Below are 26,766 nucleotides of genomic sequence, written 5' to 3' on the forward strand. Positions count from 1 at the left end.
ACTATTTTTTTTTCCATTGGATTTTTCTTTTTCTTTTTTTCTTTTTTTTCCAAGGTTTAACGAGGCATAATCTCCTTACTTAGTATTGATGTCATATAGTCTTGTGGAAATGGCTACTCTCCTCGATCTGCTGTCAGTGCCTAATAACGAACCTCCAAGCTGAGGAAAGCAACTGGAAAATTTTAGCCTTTAACAGTAAATTAGTCTGAAAATGTTGAAGGTACCAGATGATGTGAGAGAGAGAGAGAGATCAAAAGAATATAGTTGCGTAATTAGAAGAAACGTCCATGACAACGCTGGAAGAAATTGGGTCCAGGGTGACAAAATTGAACACAGCTTCCCCTCAGCCATTTCAGTCTAACATAACATTCTTTTAACTAAAATTTATATAATTTTCAAATTGTAACCTCTGAAAAGGAAAACCAATTCCATTTAAAATGACTTCCAAAAACATCAGTTCTAACCTCACACAAACAAGGCTCCCTGAACTGAGTAGCAAACAAAAACCAATTGGAGAAAAAATAAAAACACAAGATAATTTAACCCAGTGTATTAAAAATAAAAAAAAAAAGCCTGTGTCGGTTCTTCTCTTCCTCCTTTGTTCCAAGAGAGAAATAAAGTGAGAATTTTCGCTACTTTCAGAAAAAACTCCTATGCTTCCTCGTTATCCTCTACCAGTATCCTCTTGCATGCTTCGTAGCACATGAAAGAAATCCCAGCGGCAGGAACCAGTTTCATGCAGCTAGGACCAAGCCCTCTATACAAACCTTGGATCCCTTCTTGCTCAAGTATGCTTGCAAGTGCATGGAGGACATTCTTGTATACCTGTCTTCCACTGAGAGCCCCTACCTGCATGTGCTTGCGAGCCACCTCAAGTGGGAAAGTTGCGCTACTCGAAATAGCCCCAGCAGCTGACCCAATTAAAAGGGTTTCAATGTTCCCAATCTTCTCTTGCTTGAAAATTTTACGATAGGCTTTCCTTAGTGTGTCATAGGCATAGTAATTGGTGGCAGCATATGGAATTACCCCGATAAGACTAGGTGTAAGGCCTCTGTACAGTTCTGCAGGCCCCTCCTCTCTCACTATTTTTAAAAATGCATCAAATAGACCATTGTAAACACCCCTCTGCATAACAGACCACTAAATTAACAACTACATTCATACTGGAGATAGAAAAACAATTTCTAGTTTAGATCTGTGTACCTCTATGGTCAGTCGGGTCTTGAGTAACTCAAGAGGATATGTGCATATAGTTGAGCTAACTCCAGCACAGGCTCCAGCAACTAATGATGCAGGAATTGGCAGTTTGGGCTGTTCCCCAGGTTTGGGTGACAAGTTCTTGTTGACTGTATCATAAGCAAAAAGCTGGCAAACACACAGTATTACAAACATTTAGATATAAAGGAAAAAAAATAACGTCTTTGGAAATTTATCATACCCTTCATATTCATATATAAGGGCAGGTTTAAGTCCTAATTTACTTCTCCCAATTGGATTACTGAAGTACCACAGAAGGATGAGCTATTTACAATTGGTTTTCACTCAACAAATCCAGGAAATACCAATTCAGAAATAAGAGAAAAAAAGGGGAGAACGCCCGCCCACCCGCCCGCGGGGGGGGGGGGGAAAGGGTACAACAGGCTGTTATTAATTGAAAAACTAATAGTAATGGTAAAATAACTAATAGAATAGTAATTGAAAAACTTATGCTTCTAGGAGGTGTGTCAGTGTTCAACTGCAACCACCCATGGTTTCTACCCTCAGAAGTGCACTATGCAATCATCTTCTTTAGATTGAAAATGATGTTTACCATACAAAAAGAAATTAACAGTTTTCACTGAACAACCCAAGCTTGTTCTTGAGGACCGTGTGATGTCCTGCCAAAAGCATCACACTATAAATTAGGAGAATTGATTTTCAGAATGACAAACACAATTAATTCCCCAGTGAGGAGAATTTGGATAATTAGAATGAAATGAAGAATTACTTCTCCAGATTGGTAATGTAGAAGGGTTTGGTCACAGCTATAGGGACAACATTATTAGGGCAGAGGTGCCTGGGTTTTGCAATTCATCAGTTAAAAAAAAAAGGTGTGAATTGAGTCCAAAACAAATTGGCACCCTAATTTTTTTTTTAAAAGAAGTTAGTTTTCGAAACTACCACCATTGAGCTATGAGATAGCAGAACATCTAATGATGAAGGAATTGGCATGGTTTGTTCATGGGGTTTGAGAAAGGCAGGCAGGATGGCAACCAGTTCTTCTGTTCTGTGTAATTAAAACTACAGCAGGATAAGCGCATCAAGAAGTCAAATTTGGATTACAGAAGCAAAACTAAAATAAGGTCCGCTAAGTCCAAATTCTGTTTATTTATGAAAAACTGTCAAAGATATGCATGCCACAGGAGCTGAAAGAGCACACAAGGCAACTTTCAAATCAACAATGACCTTCAAATGTCAAACATAAAGTAGATAATTTTTTATTTTGATTAGTAAGAAACACACACATCCAGTAAGTTTTGAACCCATGATCTCACCTTCAACATGATTTTTATAAGTGCCGTTTGAGCCAAAGCTTTTATATATATATATATATATATATATATATATATAACATAAAAGCATCAAATTCATTTAAAATAGCTGGGAAAGCAAGGATGATATTAAAATTTTACTGAGAACACATGCAATTATAAACATTCATAATTTCCTATACAGCCAGGACTTGCAAAAAACGTAGAACTTGTTTCAAAGTGAATATAAGTTAACCTTATGATATATTAACTATGAAAGTATCATAACAGGCAGCTTTAGACATAAAACATCTTTTGAAAAGATAAAGATATTTTAAAAAATAAATGATAAATGGTGGGAACTTAAAGCTTTTTTTAATTATTTTTTTAATAAGTTTTGGTTCCATGGGAAGGGGGAAAGGGGAAAAGGAGGGACTCAAACTAATGACCTCTGCTTCATGAGGTGTGGCCCCCAACCAACTGTGCTACCCCAGGGTTAATGAAGCTCTTTTGATGCATACAGAAATGTGCATGATGTGATGAAAAATATATGAAATGAACAAGTTTACAAAAACACCACATCTTGTGAAAGCACGTTAAGCGAAATGAAAGCATAAGTGAATTAGAGATATCATCAAGCAATAGCAAGTTAATATGTTGAAGATAATTGATTGCTTATCAAGAACTGAGGAGCTGATCATTTGACAATAATTGATATAGTGTCAATGTATAACACTTTGAATAATCCCAAATTGACCGAAAAATCATTACATGCTTCTTGTAAGTGATCAAATGCAATAAGGATTTGGTAACACTATTTGTTTTGTGTTCTTTTATTTTAAAACATATCATTTATAAAAATAAAAAAATTTAAAAAAATAAAAAAAACCTGAAACTACCAAACCAGTCACCACCTCTAGCAATAAGTGGATAAGCAACTACCAAAAGAAAAAGGGCGATCAATGCAGTTCCCGAATCCAGTCATCTTATTTTCATGTTCTGAGTTATACAAAAAAAATTATGATATCAAGGAAGAGTTAAAGTAAAAATAAGCAACCTAACCAACGGGAATCCATGTCTAAATCAAACTAAGTAAACCAACAAATGAACACAGCAAAATGCAAACCAAAGAATCAATCAAGCACCACAAAATAAAAAAATAAAAAAATAAAAAATTGTAAAACATAGCTCTAAAATTAAAAGGTACCCAATTAGAATCAGTACCTCTATGGCCTTGCTAGGCGCAACCCGAATGACATTAACCAAATTACCCCTAAACAAACCCTGCCACCCATCAGTCTTTATAATATCATTGAACACCTCAGTAGTAGAATGTCCACTACTCCCCACCATCAAATGAGTCCTTATAGTCTCCAATGGCGCCACGGCGGTCCTCGATATTGCCCCAGCTATAGCGCCACTTATCAACCGCCTAAGTGAAGGGTTTGACACCTTAACTTTCAATTTGAGGCCACCCTTCTTCTTATTCTTCTCAAGCTCCACCACCTCTTCCTTGACAATCCGAAATCCTTCAATGGATGACATGTACTTGGCGTACATATCACTGTGCGGCACTTTCACGCCGCCATTGTCTCGGGAATCCGATGGATTCGGCGAAACGCCGAAACCCATTCCGACCTGACCAACGCTGGCGAATAAGCCTCCTGGGTGAAAATAAGTAGACCCATCTTGGAGATTCCATGGACTTGGAGAACCCAAATCACAAACAGAGAAAAACCCATCTCGTTTATCATCAAACAGTTGGATTCCTTTCTTCCTACCCATTTATAATCAGAAAATTGTTGGTTTGCTTTGCCTTTTTTGTCTGGGGTTTAGTAACCAACAGCAGCAGCTAAAGCCATTGTTTTCATGAGCTTAAGCGTTTGCTAGCAGGGAAAGATTCGATTTTGGCCAAATGGGTATTCAAAAATTCCATTTTTTTTTTTTTCTCAATTTTGAGAGAGAAATTGATAAAAACAAAAAGGGTATAAAGCAATGAAAGAGGATTTTTGAAGAAATGGGTTATGTTATTGGTTTGGAGACAAAGAAAAAGAGAGAAAGGGAGAGTGAGATGGAAGGGAAATCAAAGTCTCAGGTAGGAGGAAAAACTAGAACAAACAAGTAGAGAGAGAGAGGGTAGGTGAGTGATGAAAACTGTGTCTCTCTCTCTCTCTCTGTTTTGTGTTAATGTTATTAGGTTTTTATATATTATTATAGCCTATAGAAGAAGAGTGTCGTTTTAGGTTGCTTTTAACTTTGCTTTGTTTTTCCTGTCTCTCTTGGGTGGGTGGGGGGAGGGGAGGGGGGAGAGAAAGGCGAGGGGTGGCGATTAGGTTGTTGAGGTTATTGTGGAATAAAGCAAAGGAATATATTGTCACTATTTACAAATAAAATTCACACAAGATTTCAGTATTGTATTGTATTGTATATTTGTATTCAACATGATAATACATATTTGAAGCAAAAAAAAAATGATAATACATATAGATATATGGGTTTTTTGGACTATGGAGATTTCGTTGATTAGGTAAAATAATGAATAAAATATTATTATTTTAGATCATATTACATATATCATATATTATCACTTTTCAATTTGACCCTTTTGAATGTGGATATAATAAATATATTTTATTTTGATATATTTAGTTAGTTTTGTTAAATATTATTACATAATTGATTAAGTTAATCATTAATTGAATATATTCCAAATTTCTAATAAGTATATCTTTTTATATATGTAATTATGTGTATATATATATATATATATATTTTAAATTTTATAAAGTCTTTATGTATCTTTTTTATATATGTTATGATATTATTTTAAAGAGAAATGCTATGTTCACAACATTTTCACAACAAATCATAGGTGGCAAGCTATTAGTTGTTGTTATGAGTGGGCAAAAAAGTAATTTAAATTGTGAATTCAAATTAAAACTAATAACAACTTATCACTTATGATTTATTGTGAAAATGTTGTAAATGTAACATCTCTCTATTTTAAAATATCAATTCCCGTTTTGACAATTATAGTTGTTACTGCAATTTTTTTTTTTTTTTTCATTTTTGGAAATTTGGTCGTAAATTTCTTTATTTGGAAGGAAGCTATTGGTTTGCAATGCAGATATAAACAATTTTTGCATTTGCCTTCCCTGATGTCTCATGGACATGATTTGAGACTAGATTCAGACTACAAACTGGCCAAAGCTGTCCTACCAAAAGTTTACCCAATGTTCATTTTTTCTGTAATAATTAATTATTTTTAAATTTTAAATGTTACTTCCTGATTGACTTTTTTTTTCTGATTATAAGAACAATTGACAAAATTGATTTTTAATTATGAGTTTGATGACAACATTGATATTTTAGTACAGAAAAGTAAAGATTATTAGATTAATAAAATTTAATGTTCTCTTCATTTCTACTTTTTTTTTTTTTTTTTGAAGGCTCTTCATTTCTACTTTCAAGTAATTGCCTACTTGGTTTTGTAACGGAAAGACGGAGTGGGAAATAAATATTTTCATCTTGAATTTGTCAAGAAAATTAGGGAAGAGAAGTAGCAAAACTAAATTTTCTTCTTTCTTTATTTTTAAAAACTTTGTTAAGGACATAATTTTTTTCTACAATTTGTTGAAATGATAAGTTGTGAATGATGGATAGTCAATGGATTCCAATTAACTCAACTAGGAAGGTATTTTGAAATTTGGAGCTCAAACTCTGCCTACACTACAAATGAGTTGGTATTTTAATCTAATGATAAAAATAAATCATTATATATCTAATGCCATGGATAAAAAATTTATTGTCTCTAAATTTAAAAAATAAAAAAATAATAAAAAATAAAAAAGAGAAAAGAAAAGAGAAAGAAGAGGTTTAGACAATTACGTTTTCTTTTTGTTTTTTTTAGAATACTAAGTATTTTAACACACACACATACAGGAAGAGAAGAGAAAGTCTTAAAAAAACTAACAGTAGTGTATATCTAAAAAAGCTCAACTCTTGGATACACAGTACAAGATTAAACCTCTTTAACTCACATTCATTTTTCAATGTGGGATTCACCCACTATTTTTTCTTTTTGAGAATACTAAGTATTTTAATACACACACATATGAGAAGAAGGAAGAATGTCTTAAAGAAACTGACAGTAGTGTATATCTAAAAGGACCTAACTCCTAAATACACAGTACATAGACCTTCTATTGACATCACTTTCATTTTTCACAACTTATAACGCACCACTTAAATAAGTTACAGTAATTTATTCTATTTTATTAAAACTTGAAAAATAATTTGACCCTATTGTTTCCTTTTCTTTCTTCAAATCAAACCGAATGTCCATTGTGTTAAACAGATAATGTATTTTTTAATTCCACACTCCACAGCCCATTGCCAGTTGTAAGAGTTAATTAATGGATAGAAAATGGATTTTTCTTTTTCTTTTTTTTTGAGAAACAACAAAAATGAAATTGAGAGCTCCTAAATCAAGAGGGAACTAAGTTAAAATGTTTAGACCACAAGATATAGAAGATGTTATTATTTTTGGGACACATTATAGGATCTCTTATTTTATAATAAGACTTTTTTTTTAAAGACTATAATCAGATAATTTATTTGTGAACTCCATAGTTTTTAGTAACTTATTTGCACAATATTTATATTATACTATGTTTTATATATTTATTGGTAACTTTTATGTAAAATGTGCGACCAAAAAAATAGTTAGAAACTAACTTATTTTCAAAATAACTAATTTTATTAAATTTAAAAAACAATAATAAAATAAAACAAAATAACTAAGATAAAAAGCTAAAAGCTAAAACTTTTTCCAAACAGACATATCGCATAAATTTTACAATTTTCGTGCTAACATTATAACTTTCAAGAAAGAGAAGCACAATATTAGAGTTAGACTACAAATTCTTTGTAAGCGATTAAAATCAATCATAATTAAGGTCACTCACAATAACTTGTAGCTATTTGGGTAGCCAATATTTTTCAAAGAATTTTGATAGAAACAAATTTTTAAAACAAACATTATAATTTGGTGCTAGCTTATTCAGGTTGGGGTAATATGGTTCCTATAGTTTTAACTTTCAAATCCCCCACATACCCCCATTTCCCTGACCAAATTTTGGAGCCCACTGCAAGCTATGGTGAAAATAATTACATTTACAGTGACTCAAAAAAAAATGACAAAAGCAAAGTCAAACAATTTTATTTATATGGGACTTGCAAACTAGCCATACCTATTTGTCTAGGTTTTTAGGTAACCGATTCTTTTACTACAACAGAAAAGGTATACTAATGAAATTGAAAGTTAAGTATTGACAAACCTCCTTCGATTCAATCCCAAAATCTTACTGTTATGATGGCTACTGCTGAATGTTAGGTTTGCCAACAGCTAATGCATATTCTTTAGGGACTCTCAAAAAATGCTGTTTTTTTTTTTTTTTTTTTTTTTTTTTTTTTTTTTTTTTTTATATGAGAGGGATTTTGCATTTTAAGTTCCAGTTTTTTATTGGATGATACAGTACGTGTGTTTAAATTAAATGTCATAGCTGATCCAAGACAAAGAGAAGCACATGCTTATAGCAGTTCAACAACCAACAGCAATATTAAAGACATCTATGATCTATGTCAATGAAAGTCAAGTAAAATTTATCCTAGATATGTGCATTTTCGAAGAGGACGTGAAACAAAAAGAGTATTGACTATGACTCATTCTTGTGAGTTGTGACATTCAATACATGTCAAATCTAGTTCAAAGCTCAACCTGAACATTAATTCCGTTTATTAGTTTCCGTAGGAAATTTTTTTTTTTTTTAATTAATAATAGTAGGAAAACTTGAATCTATGAGGTAATATGAGATGACAATCATAACTTTTTTTTTAATGATTTAATTGGTTTAGACCCAATTTTGAGAGCCTTCTTATGTGGAAAGGAAAACAGAGAGTCCACCTATAAATTTTTTATAAAAAAACTAATTATTGACCCACAATTTTAAAAATTTTCTTATAAAGGATCTTAGGTCAACAAACATACTAGGTTTCCCATATATTCAAATAAATAAACGTACCAAGTTTCTTCCGTATATTATAAAAATTAATCTTTGTTGTGCATGACTAGCTGCGGACATCCATAATTCCATATACACAGTCACTTAAAATCATATCTTGAAAACTAAAACGAAAAAGAATTTCAACATTATAAACGTGATTTCAACTGATGTGATGCATGGGTGTTAAAATCATATTTTGAAAACTAAAATGAAAAACAATTTCGTCATTATAAACACGTTTTCAACTGATGTGATGCATTAGTGTGTAATATTCAGGATCTATTATAGCACTCTAACTTTTCTTTTCAAAAAAAAAAATATTATAGCACTCTAAGAGCAACCACATTAGAGATGCTATTTTTTTTTGCTATTTGGCACCACAAAAAGTTACTTTATCTATTTTATCTACTCATTTTACAAAACATCCAACAGAAGTAGAACTATTTTAGTTTTCAACACAATAAAATAATATAAATATCACAATAAAATAATATATCTACTATAATAAAATAATATATCCATTACAATAAACAACAATTACAACCATCGCAACCATTACCGCTGCCACCACTACCCCCACCGCTGCCGCCACCGCCACCGCCACCACCACCAAGTTTCTTCCATATATTATAAAAATTAATCTTTGTTGTGCACGACTAGCTGCAGACATCCATATACACAGTCACTTAAAATCATATCTTGAAAACTAAAACGAAAAACTATTTCAACATTATAAACGTGATTTCAACTTATGTGATGCATGGGTGTTAAAATTGAAAACCAAGGATGGACCCACGATAGGGCGAAGGGCCCTCCCCCACCCCCCCTCTTGAAAAAAATATAGACTGTATACTTTAAGAAGTCATCCTTTGTAATATTGATGGAGTCTTGACTCTTAAATTTGAAAAAAAAGATGGTCAAATAATAACAAATGAGATAAAAATAAATATAAAAAATAAAAAGAATAAAAAAACTAGAAATTGGCAATAAAAAAGTAAAGCCTGTGGGACTGGGAACTATGAATCAAATGTGTGTAATGGTTAGTAATAAATGTTATTAATTGATAACACTTGTTTGTTGATTTATTTTATGAATTATTAAGTATTTTTAGAAAATAATTTATTAACATTAATGTTGTTGTAGCGGGGTATGTTTGTTTGGTTTATTTTTTGGACTAAATTTTGAAACTATAGAGCTATATAATATGGAAATAATGAAACTTTTATTTGAATGGTTGATGATGGGAAAATTATCTATAATATTTGATTTTTTTAAAGAGAAAAAATTACAAATAATTTGAAGTTGATAATGAAGTATTGCCTCTAATGTTGATGTCCCAATTCATGAAAATTTCAAACAAAATTCCAAAAAATTACCACCAATTAAATCGATATCAATCCAAATTGTGAAAATATGAGATTATAATGTTAATAAATAGGATGGAATTCAACAAAGCTTGAGTAGATGTTAGTTTTGATTTTCATAAACTTTTTTGTGTTTATACTTTGCCCCTCAACTTCGAATCATGGTTCCGTCCTTGTTGAAAACTAAAATGAAAAACAATTTCATCATTATAAACACGATTTCAACTTATGTGATGCATGGGTGTGTAATAATCAGGATCTATTATAACATTCTAAGAGCAACCGCATCAACTTTTCTAAAAGATTCCGTCTATTTTATACAAAAACTTACTTTTTTTATTTTACACTGTCATTTTTAAAAAACATCCACATCAGTTCATCTATTATATACCATATTTTTATGAGTTGAAGAGAGAGAGAGAGAGAGAGAGAGAGAGAGTAAGTGGAAGAGAGAATGTGAGGGGAGAGAAAAAAAAAATACTAAAATACTGTAAAATAAACAATTTTACACAATTTTACACCTATGCATTTATACACAATTTTATACCCACTGATGTGGGTGTTTTTTTGGTCAAAATGTGTAAAATAAACTACTTTTTATATTTTGCAAGACTTTGCAAGAAGTAATGTGGTTGCTCTAAGAACTTTAAGTATTGAACGTTAGCTAGATGTCATGCTGACCTTAACATTCTCTTTCATTTTTGAAGACCTTCTCATTCTTTAGTTCAACATCAGCATGCTGTTTGGCACATTCCCTTTTTCTTTTATCTTTTTTTCTTAAGTCAAATTTGTCTTTGGCAAGTGTAAATTAACAGTAAAAATTGAAAAAAAGTTCAGCTCCGATTTTCAGTTTAACAGCACCGTCTATTATGGATCTAGGGTCCCAGTTTACGTTTAAACCAATCGCACCACTCAAGAGTCAAGTCTAAATCAATCTCCATCGCAACCAGTAACCACGGAGGACATAAGATAAGAAACACGCAGTTTGATGATATAAAAGAGAGGACAAAACCATCCAAACATTCCAAAACAAGGAGGTGATAACAGTAAACTTGGAAACAAATTTGAATTTGAATAGTAAGGAGGAAGTAGTTTACAAAAATTCCTAGAATAAATATGATGACAGCTAGTTAACTTCACAAAACAGTAAGCCAATCTAAGAAACACCACTATAATGTCCATGATAGGACCAACTTAACAGCAAGTGCACCAAAGCTAAACTGCAGAACATTTCACTTCAGTTCTGCTCCTCATATTCTAAAGCTGCTTCCTCTTGAGCTGCAGCCATCAACTCGTCAAACTTCTCTGACTTCACCAGCAATATTTCAATCTACCAAACAAGATGACACTAATGTCAGAAAATTACAGGTGTTACTATCTCATAAATGAATTAAAGTGTAGTTTGGTGACAACGTGATATCTCTATTTCACAAATTTTTATAAAGTAAAATACATTTTTCAATTCTTGAGTGTGTTCAACAAGTTTGCAATAAAATCTGTGAAATGCATATTGCATTCTCATTCTAATTTTTCTTACATGTGAGCCCCATTTAGATTTTGAGGCCAAATAGCTCTTTTGCACATGGTTTTTTTTTTCCTCTCTCTTTGTTTCTCTCTGGGTTTCCTACACCTCTGTTCGATTTGAGCCAAAACCCCAAACCACATGCATATCTTGTGGGGTCTTTTCAATCAGCATTTCATTAGAGAGCCACTTGATGAGTATAACAACAAATACGAAGGCCAAGGCCAAGGCCAAAGTAAAAGCATACATGGCCAAACTTGCTCCAAACCAACCCAAAAAGAGGGAGGGTGAAAGAGAAATTGTGTCATAGAGAGAGAGAGAGAGAGAGGCAAAAAGAGAGAACTAGAGAGAGGGCAATAAATTGCAAAGAGAGAGGCAAAAAGAGAGAACTAGAGAAAATGAGAAAGAAGATGAATTAGTAGGGATATTTTTAGGATAAAATGAGAGAGAGAGAGAGAGAGTAGATAAGAACTGGGTAAGCTCTAAACCCACACAATCCAAGTTTTAACCTGACTAAACTCAACCCCTATCTCTTTGAGTCAAATCCAAGCCCAATGAGATCCAAATGCATTTTAAATTAATTCATTACCAAACACAATACATTCAGCATAATTACTTTTTAATGAGATTTTTCATCATAATGTCAAATGCAAATTTTTTAATGACATACATTCTGCCATAATGCATTAATTAGAATACATTTACTAGACTTCATTCTACTTAAATGCATTTTGACAGTAGAGTTACCAAATACAACCTATGACGATTGACTAGAAAAGAGATGAAGCAACCCTCCTACCAATATGCTACATCCAAGCCCAAACCTCTAGACACGGAGTGGTCGCTTTATGAGAAGACAACATGTGCAGCTATGAATGAGAATAAGACCACAATTGCCAATCATTTTTTTTTTTTGGTTTGACAATTGCCAATCATTATGTCATTAACACCCTCTTTTGGAATCATAGCAATCCAATTAGTTGACTAAACCATATGTGACATTGCTTGGAATGTAACTGAATTATCACATACTCCAAGCAAGTCAATAGCAAGGATTAGCCATAAAGATCTTATGGGTTGGCAATGAAGGAATGGATGACCTCATATTGTGTGGATCTATTCTGTCATGCAATATTACTAGTGTATCTAACAATATATTTTAAAGTTTTCTGGCATATATTATAGTCACAATATACCTTCGCTTTTTGAATGGGTCGCCCTCCTGCATCCTCCCTCATGTCAACAGTGGAAGTCATGATCTCTGTATATGTTATATTTTTACCATAATTAGATTAAGTATACTAAGTGAAATTTAAAGAAAAAGGATTAGTGGAATAGGTAAAAGAATCTCACTCTTCTCAACTGCCAATCCATTGTTTTTAAGGATCTCAGCAATGGTAACCACCGTAGCAATAGCTGTAGATATAATATAAAAGTCAATCATTTCAAAGACAAAATTTCCAACATTACAAACAATGAGTGTATTTCCCCACTTATGTGATTAAAAAATTACACTAACTCTGCACAATAAATACAAACAGTGAGAACCTTCTACTATTTTTCAAGTACAATAGTCAACCCATGCTTCAAATGACCATCTTACAGATGGTAGAGCTGGTATATATTAAACCATACAAACTGAAATAAAGAATCTAACATATGTCAAAGTTTAACAGAACATAGTAAACATGATAATTTAATTCCTAACTTGCATTTAGCAAACTCAACCAATTCCAGTTATCAGCAAGAAAAGGACTGAATTCTAAAATATTAAATGCAAAAGTAGAGAGAAGACATATTCTTCCGACATGTAAAAGGTATCAATTATCAAAATCAAAACAATGAAATTCATATCATTTTGCTAGAAGTATATAATTATAATATGAAACAAGCAAAGGTTAACAAAGAGAATACCCATTCCAAGAGCAGAGAGTTCCACATCATTGTGCTGCTGCATGTACCTCTGCAACGACAATTAACAATTACAAAATTATTTAAAAAGGAACACTGAAATACACAAGAACAAGCACCAAACCACCACTACATAAACCAGCCCCCTGTTATATCAAATCCACACATACATACAATGAACATACAGAAAGTTCAAATACATATGAAATATAATTTGGGTATTTCTTTTTTTCGAAAGATTAATCTGCACATGCTATATCAACTATCAACTAGTCCTGCAATAATTAAATTCTTCTTTAAATGGTTCCTAGCTTTAGAAATAAATTAAGCCCAACACATTACACAACTATATTTCCCATTTCCAACTTTCACAATCTCAGAAACACAAAATCATAACACCCTTTTTTTTCCTGCAACATACACACACACACAAACTAATATTTCCTCTTATATATTTTATATTTTCAAAGCACAATAAGAAAAATCAAAACAATGGTCTATGCTTCAGTTGATTAATCAGAAATCAGAAAACGAATATGAAAAAGAGAGAGAGAAACGCTACAGAGGGAAAGAAATCAGAAATCTTCTCTTATATGTTCTTCTATTCTATTATTTCCTTGTCCACAATTGCATGTTTTCTCAGCAACCAAACAGAAACATTAGAGAGGGAGAGAGAGTTACCTTGGCAAGATTGACGTAGAAGAAGAGGGGCTTTTTAGTGTTGGAGACTTGGATGCGGTTCTTCTTGTTAGATGAATCGATGATGTTGAGGTTGTTCACTGCCTCCGTGATTCCCTCCATTCTCTCTCTCTCTCTGGTTTCGTATGGATTTTTTAGCTTTCTAGAGAGAGAAAAACCCTAACCCTAACCCCTAATACCAACTCTAACTCGCTTGCTCTCTCTCTCTCTCTCTCTCTCTCTCTCTCTATTATTATATCGCTGAAGAGACTGGGACGAAGAAGAAGGGTTTTAAAAAAAGCTCACAAGCAAAAACCCTTGGAACACCTCAGCTCTGGGTTCGAGGGTTTTTCATATAGATTACGACGCCGTTTTCTAATACATCATATTAGCAACACGGTCTCGTTTTTGTGCCTTTTCCATTGAAATTTCATTGGTTTTTTTTTTTTTTTTTTTTAATAACTAAAAAAATGGGCTCACGAAGGGTAGTCCCTACTTCTACCACCACTCATATCTTTGCTATTGTATTATAATGTGGGATCACTTAAGTATTAATCGGATTCACAGCTTATAAATGTGATGGGTCACATGGGCATCCAACCACTAAGCCACCTCTTCAAGTGACTCAAATTTTATTGGATTATGCCCTCTCTAGCAAGTAAGTTGTATCCACAAACATTGTCACCAACTCACTGCTCATCACATGCGTCTTAGAAGAATTGATGTTGATCGTTGGGTTAGGTTTTCAATCGAATTTGATTTATTTGTGCTAGAAAAACACAAATCCAACACATAGTAGTTCTCAAAATCAATCAAACTCAACTTATTGGGATTGAGTAGAGTTGTGGATTGAAATTATTTTGTTGAGCCTGAGAAAAATATGGCAATTTCATAGTTATCTATTATTAAATAAATTATTATAATTTATACATTTGGACAACATTTCCAACTTCATTAAAACTAAATCTTAAAATACCAAAATAAAGTGAATTAACAAATGAAATTAAGGCTCATAATCCAAAATATATATTTTTTTGAAGTATTATTAATAATGAGTTTGGTCAGGTCAAATTATTGATTAATGTGAATCTTTTAAAAACTGAATATTTCATTAGAAAAATGACAGTGTGAGAGAAGCCTTATTTTATTTTTTGTATTTACACAAACCTCAAGAGTGAAAATTCCTAACAATGACAATATTTTGGGGCATTGAGGTTGGTGTAATTTATCCAAGAATAAATTACTTAAAACTTTGAAAAGTGAAAATTGATTTGCTAAAACATAAGAGTGCATGAGTAATTTTTTATATCCCCATGTATATTAAATATATGATTATTTTCTTGTTCTTTTTTTATTGCAATATGATTATTTTCTTTAATGCACATTTTTATTTTCAAGATATGTTATTAATATTTTGCAGGATTGTCTTTTTTTTTTTTCTTTTTTGGCTCACAATAAAATGGGGGAGGGTTTTTTTATTATTTATTTATAATTTGATAGTTAGATGAGAGGGGATTTAAACCCATGTTCTCTTCTATAGGAATATTAGGTAATACCTCTGAGCAAGGCTCTTGGCAACAACAACCAAAAAAAAAAAAAAAATTAAGTTCTAACATTTTTGGACAATATGATTTTTTTTTTCCAATTATTTTTTTTCTTAATTTTAAAAATTATTTTAGAAATTCACTTGTTAAAATTTTGGAATTATATATAAGTGTAATTACAAAAATGAATTACGAGGGGAAAATGAAATTTTTGACATAGAAATATTTACACAAATCTCAAGAGTGAAAATTCCTAACAATGACAATATTTTGGGGCATTGAGGTTGGTGTAATTTATCCAAAAATAAATTACTTAAAATTTTGAAAAGTGAAAATTGATTTGCTAAAACATAAGAGTGCATGAGTAAATTTTTTATAGAATTTTTTACTTAGGAATATTGGGTAATACCACTGAGCAAGGCTCTTGACAACAAAAATATGTTTTAAGTTCTAACATTTTTGAACAATATGATTTTTTTCCAATGATTTTTTTCTTAATTTTAAAAATTATTTTAGAAATTCCCTTGTTAAAATTTAAAATTTTGGAATTTTCTATAAGTGTAATTACAAAAATGAATTATGGGGGGAAAATGAAAAAAATTGACATAGAAATATTTGAGTGAACCGCAGAAAACCAACCTAAACTATGTGATACTTATACTACATCCCAAACTTTGAAATCTTGTAATCAGCAACACAGTTATAATAAATATGTCAATAAAAAAAAAAATATATATATATATATATATATGTCAATAGGTACTTTACCATCCAATTAAGTGCTTCAAGTTAATCATATGACTATATGAGTTGCACATGACTCTAAATGACTCTCAAAAGGCAAAATGATATATTTGCTTTTCAATTACAAAATAATTAAAACTATAATTCTTGTTGCACATCGATGCCTAGCGTCCATAAGTTTGAAATTGTGTCTTCAACTCACATTTCATTTTTAGTTGTTTATTTGCACACCTGTGTGTCCATACAATATGCAACAATCGCTGCTCTAACTAAAATGACCTCACCATTTCAAAAAAATTTAGTTTTAATAAAACTTCCCCAAACTCATTCTTCCTAGAAAAGCCAACACATTGCTTTTTGATGTGGCAAAGTCTTCAATATTTTTAAATTTTATAAATAAGGTATAGCAACAAGTAACAACATCCGGGAATATTCTAAGAATCTACCTGTTGGTGAGGACTGAGGATATTGCATACATTATCAAGCTGTCGCCAATACTTCCAAGGAGGAAGAATTATCTCATACATTATACACCTATGCATGCATAGGATTTCTAGTGCTAACTGTATTTGGTCTGAATATAACAGGGCTCTCAATAGGGTAAATTATTGAGTAAAATTTAGATACAGTTCTGTAGGTGCAATTCATCAAATTTAAGCATATAATTACATTATATTGAATTATCCTTGAAAACTATAACATCGTGCTTTATTGATTATTACAACCATGGGTTTCAATATAATTGAGAATTCTAATGAACACACACCTAAGGAACTGTATCTTAATTTTGTCCTTCACAAAATTCCCAATTCCTGGTGACCAATCTCTAAAACTTTGCTTCAGTATCAATACAAATGGTAGTTCAGCCTTGATATTCATGTCAACATATTAAGAGCCTGTTCTAAGTAAACAGCAAAAGCCTAAATTAAGCATCATTAAAAATTCAGTGCTAATACAGCATGGTAAAATTCGAATTGCATACAATGACAAAATAGAAAGATGAATAATTCATAACTTAATTTTTAGTCCACCATCATACCAAATAATAATATCTAAGACACCAAAGAATAACAAACTTGTTTCTTTTGAAGTACCGTAAGCACTATGCATAAGTAGTTTCTATATGCTCTTGACAGAATTCATCACAATACTACACAATAATGACAACATCAGACAACATACAAAAAGAACATACAAAAGGGTTTTCTCTCAGGTCTTGCTCCATCAAACTCCCATACAGAACATAACTTAGATCCTGTAGACAACATTTTTTTCTTTTATCGTGGGGGGAATCTGTAGAAGATTTTGACACCTGAATTTCTTGTTATGTACACAGCAAGCTTCAATAAGAGAGATGGCATATACCACAAGAAAATGGTCTGGAAATGAACTAACAGTTAATGCCACATTGACCATTCGCGGCAGCCCTTGCTGAGCTAGAGATGAAGGGGTCGATCCGCACCCATAATAAGGAGAATATGGAAGCAAGAAGTATAGACCAGACAATGACAATTGTTGGGGTACGATTTTGCCTACCCAACAAACCCTTCAAGAATGGATACAGATGGGCAATGACCCATATGGCAAAGAACAGCTTGCCGAAAAGAGGACCCCAGGACTGGTAACCACTGTTTATGGCATATGAAACACCAGCAACAATACCGACCAAGTTGATAATAAGGACTGTGGTTGGAGGGATGAGAAGTGATGTCCATTTGAACACATAAAGCTCCGCAAAGTCCCCATCTTCATCAGATGCCTTCGAAGTGACAGTGAAGTTAGTGTCAATCCCAGCAAGCACCTTCAAGAGCCCTTGGAAGACTGCAAAGAGATGAGCTGATGTACCACCAATGACCCAGAATTGTTCATTCCTCCACCAGTCATCTATACTGACCCCACTCCACCTAAGCTCAAGAATTCCAGTAGCAGCAATGGAGACAAAGAGGAGAATAAACCACATGCTAGCAAAATTACTTATCTGCATAAAATAGGCAACAGAACAAACAAAATTTTAACTTCAAAAATTATCTCCCCCCAAGTCAGCGGATGCAGATATACCAGAAATAAACAAATGTGATGCTTTGAAAGATTCATCTCACAAATTTGTTATTAGGTTGAGCCATCACTTACCTCAGGAATGATGAATTTGTTAGTGAGAAGGCAAAAGGCAGGAAGCATACAGTACGCAATAAGTGGGATTGAGGTAAGGGGATACACAATAGTATTTATGTATGCCAGTCTCTCCAAAGGCTTCAGTCTCCCATTGTAGCCATACCACAAGGGGCAATGCCTACTCAGCAAAATCTCAATTGATCCCAAGGCCCATCGAAGAACCTGGTTCAACCGATCAGAAAGATTGATTGGAGCAGACCCCTTAAATGCCGGGCGGGGAGGCATGCAATAGATTGAGATCCAACCACGAGCATGCATCTTAAACCCAGTTAAAATATCTTCTGTGACAGAACCATAGATCCATCCAATCTGACAGTAAAACAAAAGGCCTAATTAAATAATGCATAAGCACAACAACATCAAATCAGTATCTGACTGCTAGGTTGTATATTGATATACTTACCTCTTTTCCCCATTCAGTCTTGTCTTCATATCCACAGCTGATAACATGGATTGCTTCCTTTAAAAGGGTCGCAGGGTTGGTTGAAGGTGGAATGCCTCCTTGTTCCATGAAGGTGGCTGCAATAAAAACTGGAGACTGACCAAAACGCTTCTCTAAGCTCTTCTGAGACATAAGAAGCGATCTCTCATCATCATACCCTGCACAACAAAGGGAATGTGGTCGTGGAGTTAATATTACAAAGCAAGGATTATTGGATTGACAATATTTTTTGTCAAATTAGGGAAAATAGCTTCTAAAGAAAACTGACCTTCAACACCCTCCTCAATGTCTTCCATATTGAAAATGGGAATAGTGGATTCAGTTCTTTTTACTGCCCTCTTCTTGTCAATGTATTTCTTATTGCCATTCTTTCCCTTCTTTCTAGAACCACAACAGCTCTTGACAATAATGTTTGGTTCCAAATCTTCCTCGGTTAAAACTGGATCATACCCGTATAGAGCTTGCCTGTTGAAACAGCAACCAGTTCCCACATAGACAGGACCCTGGATGCCATCCAGCCCTTTCAAGTTGATCTGCAAAATACAACGAATACAAGATTATACTTAAACCAAGCACAAGCACAGTAAAACACTATGAAGAAAGAATTTGCGATCAAACATCCAGTGGAACCTACATCGAAGAAGACGATATTGCGGTTAGCATATCGATCATGCAAGTCAATGCCATCAAAACGCTGTGGGAACTGTACATAACATGTCTTCTTTCCATAAGCAGGATCCATCATGAAACACATGGCTTCTTTAAGAGCTTTGCTGTTATTAAAGTAGTGATCACAGTCAACGTTCAGGAGATATGCACCATTGGTTAGGACAGCAGAAACTCGGATCTGAAAAACATTAGATATAACCAAGTCAGAAAACATGGATTAAACATCCTTCCTATCACAACAAACCTCCATATCCATCAGGCAACCAATCACATCACTGGCAAACTATGGTACAGAGTGGTGGGATGAATATTTACTAAAGATGTAAGAGAAATCTTTTTCATTTAGTTTGTTCTCCATTTTGATTAACATCAGCATCTACGACATAGCATATGAGCCAAGTTGAAATTGGTCAATGGAACAATGAGGCTCATACTTAAATAAAATTTCTTATGGGCTTATTTAGCCTCCATATGTATGCAATCTATTTGCAACATCCAACCAATGGACAGTTTCTGTAAATGTCTAAGGCAGTCCATAAACAGCTAAAATTAAAAATTATATGATAATTAATTTTTTTTTTCTAATTTATGATAATTGAAATCTAGTGTAGTCATAAGAGTTACAAATCACAAGCCGGCACCACCTTCAAAGGAATAATTTGATGGTTGTAGATGACTAACCATCAAATTTGTACTTCCTCCCATACAAATGAGCAGAGGGCAAGGTCATAAGTTCTAAACCTATTAGGGTGCATGTATAATTTACTAATCAAAATGTGTACTGTAACCATCAAATCACTACATTTAAGGCCTGCAGTAGACATACCAATGCATTCATTGCTCCAGCCTTCTTGTGATGCTGGAAGCCAGGTCGCTTTTCACGAGAAACATAAACAAGTCGTGGTAGCTCATTCCCATCAGTATCAAGCCCGCCACTGTGGCCTAAGAACACCTGTTCTTCCAGTCAATAGAAAATTAAATCACAGCAAGAATATAAATAAGTCCAAAAATAAATCACCAGGAAAAAATTATGATACCTGAATCATTCCTGGATGATCCCTAGGATTGTTTCCAGGCCATGGAGTGCCATCTTGCATTGTCCAACCTTCTTCTGGTGTCTTTTGTGCTTTGGCCACTAGGGCATTGATTCGTATCTTGAATTCTTCATATTCTCTCTGTGAAACAAAATGGTTTGTAATGTCAAAAAAAGTGAAGTTAGTATAATCTTCCTATTTAAACCATCTACATTCTAACACAAGGCATAAAGGCAAAACTCCAAAATGGCATTTTCTTTTGACCCAAATTTTTTTTTCTCTTTATCATTCAGGAAAGACAAAAATTTCAGGGTAGCAAACATTCTCCATAATTTCTCTAGAATTTCCTTATACAGTGTCCGAAGGCCTTAATATCTGTTGTGGGCTACTCAAATTTTGCTCCAGAATACAAATGATGAGTAAATAATATATGAATTTAATATACACTCACACACATGGCCCATGGGAAGGAGCCATTTGAGCTAGCACAAATTCTCCTTTTAAAAAGTGTTAGTCGTTATCACCTTTTGAACAACTTTTAGGGCCCGTTTGGACGGAAGGGGGAAGGAGGGGGAGTGGAGGAGAGGGGAGTAGAGTAGAGTTGGCTGAAAATAAACTAATTTTGGGCCAAATCTACTCTACTCTACTCTATTCCCTCTCCTTCCCCCACAATCCAAACAGACCATTAAGCTTGAGAGATGTTTCAAATTTCACATTGATCTCAACAGCAATTTTTATCATTTAAAAAAAAACAATTGACAGCTTCAAAAGCCCAACACCACAGTAATCATAGAGTTTGCATATCAACCATGCACCCCGTAATATGATAAGGAAAATGAAGTTATTTCCAGCAAGTTATCACAAAAATAGAAAGATATAGATCCAACATGGCAGCACGCACTCACCTTCATCGCCCGGCGTTCTTTCACAAATGAAGGTTGTATTTTGTCTTTCAAGTAATCAATTTTCTGGCAAAAGTAAAACTCAGGGGCCCTAGGCTCAATGTTGTGCTTCTTGCAAAAGGGCACCCACTTCCTTGCAAACTCCGCAGTTTCAGAAAGGGATTCAAAGGTCAACATTGCTGAACCATCATCTGATACATAGCAAGAGACCTTGTCAACAGGGTAATCCACAGCAAGTATGGACAAAACGGTGTTTGCTGTTACAAGAGGAGGCTCTTTTAGGGGATCCACTGTACTAACAAAAATGTCTACAGGAGCCAGCTGCGATGGTTCCCCTTCCCTATCATATCTGTGCAACATAAATAATGATTAACAACAAAAACAGACTACTTCCTCATGTTCAAACACCATCATAACTAGAATGAAGTTAACTAACCTCAATGTAAGCCTGTCAAGATAGGTCTCACGGTTAATTGGAAACCATTTTGGGAACTGATCCAGAAGCCAGGATAGAGCAAACCAGATCTCACAGATAATTGATGTTAGCCACAACGGGTACGCGTCATTCACTGGGTGAGTAACACGGTATTGTAAGAAGAAGCCCAAAATAATAAGCCGCAATATGATGACGACACGATAAGGTGTCAGGTGCGAGGAAGCGATGGGCACCACGCGACTCAAAGGTTGCCGAGCATCATCAGCCCTGTGACGAATGAAACTATCAGCTCACCAAAAAAGAAAAAATCACACAAAATAATGTTAACCAACTACATTGGCAGAAGAAGCCACTCCATTGTCAATCTACAGAATCAAAATGCATAAATCCATGCTTCAACATTATGTCACTGACTAACTGAGCATTAAACATAACGGAATAATATTATATATATTTAGTAAATATTAAGTAATTGATGGAGGGAAAATTTGAGGGGTACAGGCTATTAACAAATATGATAACAAAGACCAATATAGGATCTTAAAATTAATTTCATGCATTAAAAATATAGGAAACTTGATTCAGATACTACTCAAGCCAAAAGAAAAGGCCATAAATACAATGTGGTGTCAAAAATTATCAATCAGTATTCAGTAGTCAAAACCATGCATCAGTGAAATTTTAACAGTAAATAAAGAAGTCATAACAGCCAAGAGAGCATGAGAAATAAAGCTTTTGAAAAAACGGGATTCTAACATTTGCAGTTCTTCTCCATTGGAACCAGTTCTTTCCAGGTCTCCCTTCCCTTCAGTGTATCTACTGGTCATCTGCATCATGTTTTTATCCTGTTTGAGTTTCCAACCTTCAACCCTTTCCTTCCAGTCAACATTTCCAAGGCCATAAGAATTCAAGTCCTTTGATGGGTCCACTATTCTCACCGCAACTGTAGAAACAGATGATATTTGATGAAGTCCATACAAGTGATATACAAGCTTGTTTGAGGATTTCTAAATAAATAAACTAAAGTTACTTGTCTACCTGGCTGTCTTGGGTCAATATAAGGAAGCGAATGAACATTCTTTTCTGAGGGGCCCAAAGGACCTGATGTTGTTCGCACAGATTGGTTGTCAGGTGTAACACATGGAATTTCACCAGACATCTAAAAACATATTTACATTTTAGTAAAGTGAAGGTTCCAAAACTATATCACTGGCATGATCAATTTCAAAAAGCATGTTAGACATGAACGTTTTAATTGTATTTGCAAACTTGTAACAATTAGTGCAAGTGACTAATCCGGTATATTTTTTACATGCAAGGATTCCATCTATGTTTCTCCTTTACAATTATGATATTTTACGTAAGTTCTAAGATAAATTTCCAAAATAATATAGATGAAATTTAACCACGGAAACCTTAGGATGCAAATCCAGAAATTATGCATCAGAGATGTGAATGTAGAAAAGAGTCAGGGATTGTTTGAATTGCCTACCGGCTGCCCATTGGTGAGGAGGGGAATTGGTTGTTGAGATTCATGTCTTGAGGAAGAAGAGTGTTCAGCATCTTCCCCCTGCCACTGGCGTCTTGCCTTGCTATTTCCTTGGGTGTAATTGAATTCATTATCTAGATCATCAACATCATCCTCATCATCATCTCCATCCACTCGAGGACTCCCTGAAATACAGACCTTATCAACTTTCATTCCAAAACCTACAACCATAAATTAACAATGGACTCGGGGCAAGCTAACCTTTGTGCCTCTTATATCTAGTCTTGCACTGGGGACAAGCTTGGTTCCCATCTTTCCGCTCATAGTCATAACAAGGCCGGCAAACAGGGAAGGCACATTCATTGCAAGCAACAAAGACGTCACCAGTAGCTGTAAGGCCAACTGAATCCCCACAGATCTGACATATTTGTCCATTCAAATTCTTTAAGGGCTTGGGCTGCATTGTACAAAAACAATGTGAAAATCAGAATTACAGAAAAGAAAAATAAGCCAAAAGAGGGTAATGTACAACACAAAGCAACTATAGCAACTTTACAATCTAGTTATGATTAATTAACTAGCTCTATTTTCAATAATAGTTTCTGATGATGAAAATGCAATGGCACACCATTTGCCACAGCAACTCACAATGGTATTCCGTATTCATTGCTTAATTCAGAATACTATTTCGAAAAAGAAATGGTTACGACTGGATAATCACATTCATGTTTCACAGAACAAAATTCATGTAAACCACATAAATATATCCTCCTCCCAGATCAACACAGCTAGAGTAGATCTTGGATATGTAGCTGAAAGAGTGAATCAGTGAGTGAAAGTCTAACAAAATAAAGACAAGAGTCTCGTGGGTAATGGGTGATCTCATCTAAGATTAGCAAAAATGGAGTTAAATTCCACTGAATCTGAACTATGAAGATATCAGCTTGAACACTCACAAATCAAATCAAAGTACTGTCAATATTTTGAAACCAGCCAGCCCATAATAAGTCTTACTGAATATCAAAAACATCAATTAATTAAATTTTCACCCAAATAAATTCAGCTATCAAAACATCAAATTTAGTCTTATCTAACAGAAATCAAAACAGCGTTCAAATTTAGAAACCCACATGACAAATCCACAAAACTAACCAAAAATGCCACTACCCATTAGAGAAAAAGCATCGACTTTGAGCTTCCACTCACTTCTACACAGTCAACACCCACATCCACACACACACACACACACAACCACAGTGCAGTAAATGGATTAGACTAATAAGGGAGTGAAAATCGGATATGGGTAAGTAGAAAAATCACTGACCCCACTATCGGAATCGTGGCGAATCCGGACCAGCTCGTTCCTCTTGTGTGATCCAGCGACCATTCCCGCATTAGCTTCCATGTTGTTTGTTTCCTCAAAATGCTATTTTTTTTGTTTTCAAAAATCAGTACATAAAGACAGATCCGTAGTGTTGTGGGTTTGAGAGAGAGCCAAAAGCTGTGAATTCTTCGCCCATTCAAGACTCCATTCCTCTCTCTCTCTTCGCTTTCTCAAAGTCCCAGCCCCTATCATTTTGTTTTTTTTTTGTTTGTAAAGCTTACTTTAGCAAACAGGAAAACTTTTTCTTTTTTTTACCAGAGATAAAGCTAAAAAAGAAACCGTAATACTTCCCCTTAAGTATAAAAAGTATACCAATACCGGTAAATAATAGAAAAAATAAATTAAATAGTAAAAACAATTAATTTTTTAAGTTAACATCAAACGCTTATTTTATTGTCTTTTTTTCTCTCTTTGATTTTTTTTTTTTAAATAATAATCCACTAGCTAGACTTGTTGCATGTATACCTAAGAGCATCAACAGTAGAGTTATTTTTTTAGTTATTTAGCATCACAAAAAGCTATTTTATTTATTTTACCTATTCATTTTACAAAATATCCAACAGTAGTGGATCTATTTTAGCTTTCAACATAATAAAATAATATAAACATCACAATAAAATAATATATCTACTACAATAAATAATATATCAAAAAGCCACCAAACCAGAGCTATCCCAGCCCCGAAGAAGACATATATGTGTTCGCCTACGTCGCATCCAAGCTCATTTTGGTGCAGCCTCCACAAGAACTCGAGTCACGACAACAGAAGCCACCACAATGTGCTGTTTTCGTAGAATCGGCTCAACATGCGTAGATCTGCAATGAAGAACTCACTGGTTCGAATCGAAGGCATGAAAGGAGAGTGGGTGAAGAGAGCCTTGACAGCTCTGATCCGCCCATCCTCGCATCAGCTTCATCGACGATCCAACTTTGAGCCCACGCTAAGCTGAATCTTCGTCATGTCCAAGGCTAACGATCTCTAATTTGGTTCGCACAAGTTGGTTCTTGTTTTTCCGGGCAGAAAGAGAAAAGAAATAAAGAATAAAAAAATAAGTAAAGAAGTATTATTTTAATATGTGTAGGAGTTAAAAAAATATTTTAAAGTTTTAGCTTCACCTTAAGTACGAAAGCCAAAAGTAGCTTTGTAAAGAAACTTGAAGCTAAAAAATTTTAGCTTTACATACATTGATGTAGAGCATTTTTTTTGTATTTTGATGAAACTAAAAATAGCAATATAACTTTTTAGCACCACCAAATATCAAAATGTGACTACATTGGTGGAGTCAAAGCCACATTTTTTTTTTTTTGCTCTATAGCTACAGTGCACGACTACTTTTCTCAATGCACTGTAACTCATAGGTAAACAAAAATATTATCTTTTTTTTTTTTGGGTAAAAGGGATATCATTAAAAAACAACTAAACAGAGCTACAAGAAATAAGGCAGAGCCTGTAAAAAAAAGTTTCTTCGCAATCAACCTCTAAGCTAGCAAAAATGTCCACAAGCAAACTGGAATGGATAACAAGATCCAGAGATTGTTGAAAACCTATCTTAGCTAATCTATCAGCACACATGTTAGCTTCACAGTAGATGTGTCTAAAGCAAAGGCAAGGAATTCTGCTAGCCAAGTGCCTGCAGTCATTAAACAGCAGGGAAATTACAGAATTTTCATAACAGGGATTGTTGAGGGCATCAACTAAGGCCTTCGAGTCAAGTTCAATAATAACGCCACTAAGATTCATCTGGTTGCACAAAAAGAGCCCATCACGGAGTCCTCAGATTTCTGCCGCAAAGCTGCTTGTTTTCCCGATCCTTCTAGAAAATCCTACCACCCAATTGCCTCTATCGTCTCTCACCACTCCACCTGCCCCAGCTGAGTTCAACATATCATTGGCAGCACC

General features: G+C 34.0%; 3 protein-coding genes across 3 annotated transcripts; all 3 read right to left on the reverse strand.

Moving 5' to 3' along the window:
* Positions 1-400: 400 nt before the first annotated feature.
* Positions 401-4,763, reverse strand: LOC115974977 (adenine nucleotide transporter BT1, chloroplastic/mitochondrial). The gene is made up of 3 exons (XM_031095580.1): positions 3,735-4,763; positions 1,204-1,365; positions 401-1,125 (listed from the first exon to the last, which is right to left on the reverse strand). The coding sequence occupies exons 1-3, from the start codon at positions 4,293-4,295 to the stop codon at positions 652-654; spliced, it is 1,197 nt and encodes a 398-aa protein (XP_030951440.1). The 5' UTR covers positions 4,296-4,763; the 3' UTR covers positions 401-651.
* A 6,146-nt stretch (positions 4,764-10,909) lies between these two features.
* Positions 10,910-14,400, reverse strand: LOC115974979 (uncharacterized protein At2g34160-like). Its single transcript, XM_031095582.1, has 5 exons — positions 14,054-14,400; positions 13,376-13,424; positions 12,815-12,877; positions 12,658-12,722; positions 10,910-11,269 (listed from the first exon to the last, which is right to left on the reverse strand). Exons 1-5 carry the CDS (start codon positions 14,171-14,173, stop codon positions 11,177-11,179), a joined length of 390 nt encoding a protein of 129 aa, XP_030951442.1. The 5' UTR covers positions 14,174-14,400; the 3' UTR covers positions 10,910-11,176.
* Positions 14,401-17,327: 2,927 nt separating this feature from the next.
* Positions 17,328-25,081, reverse strand: LOC115974978 (cellulose synthase A catalytic subunit 1 [UDP-forming]-like). Its single transcript, XM_031095581.1, has 14 exons — positions 24,807-25,081; positions 23,744-23,939; positions 23,486-23,667; positions 23,032-23,152; positions 22,750-22,936; positions 21,994-22,260; positions 21,561-21,906; positions 20,659-20,796; positions 20,448-20,573; positions 19,587-19,799; positions 19,221-19,485; positions 18,914-19,110; positions 18,469-18,819; positions 17,328-18,316 (listed from the first exon to the last, which is right to left on the reverse strand). The coding sequence occupies exons 1-14, from the start codon at positions 24,885-24,887 to the stop codon at positions 17,729-17,731; spliced, it is 3,258 nt and encodes a 1,085-aa protein (XP_030951441.1). The 5' UTR covers positions 24,888-25,081; the 3' UTR covers positions 17,328-17,728.
* Between the last annotated feature and the right edge of the window lie 1,685 nt (positions 25,082-26,766).

This window comes from Quercus lobata, chromosome 2, assembly GCF_001633185.2.
Source record: "Quercus lobata isolate SW786 chromosome 2, ValleyOak3.0 Primary Assembly, whole genome shotgun sequence".
Lineage (NCBI taxonomy): Eukaryota > Viridiplantae > Streptophyta > Magnoliopsida > Fagales > Fagaceae > Quercus > Quercus lobata.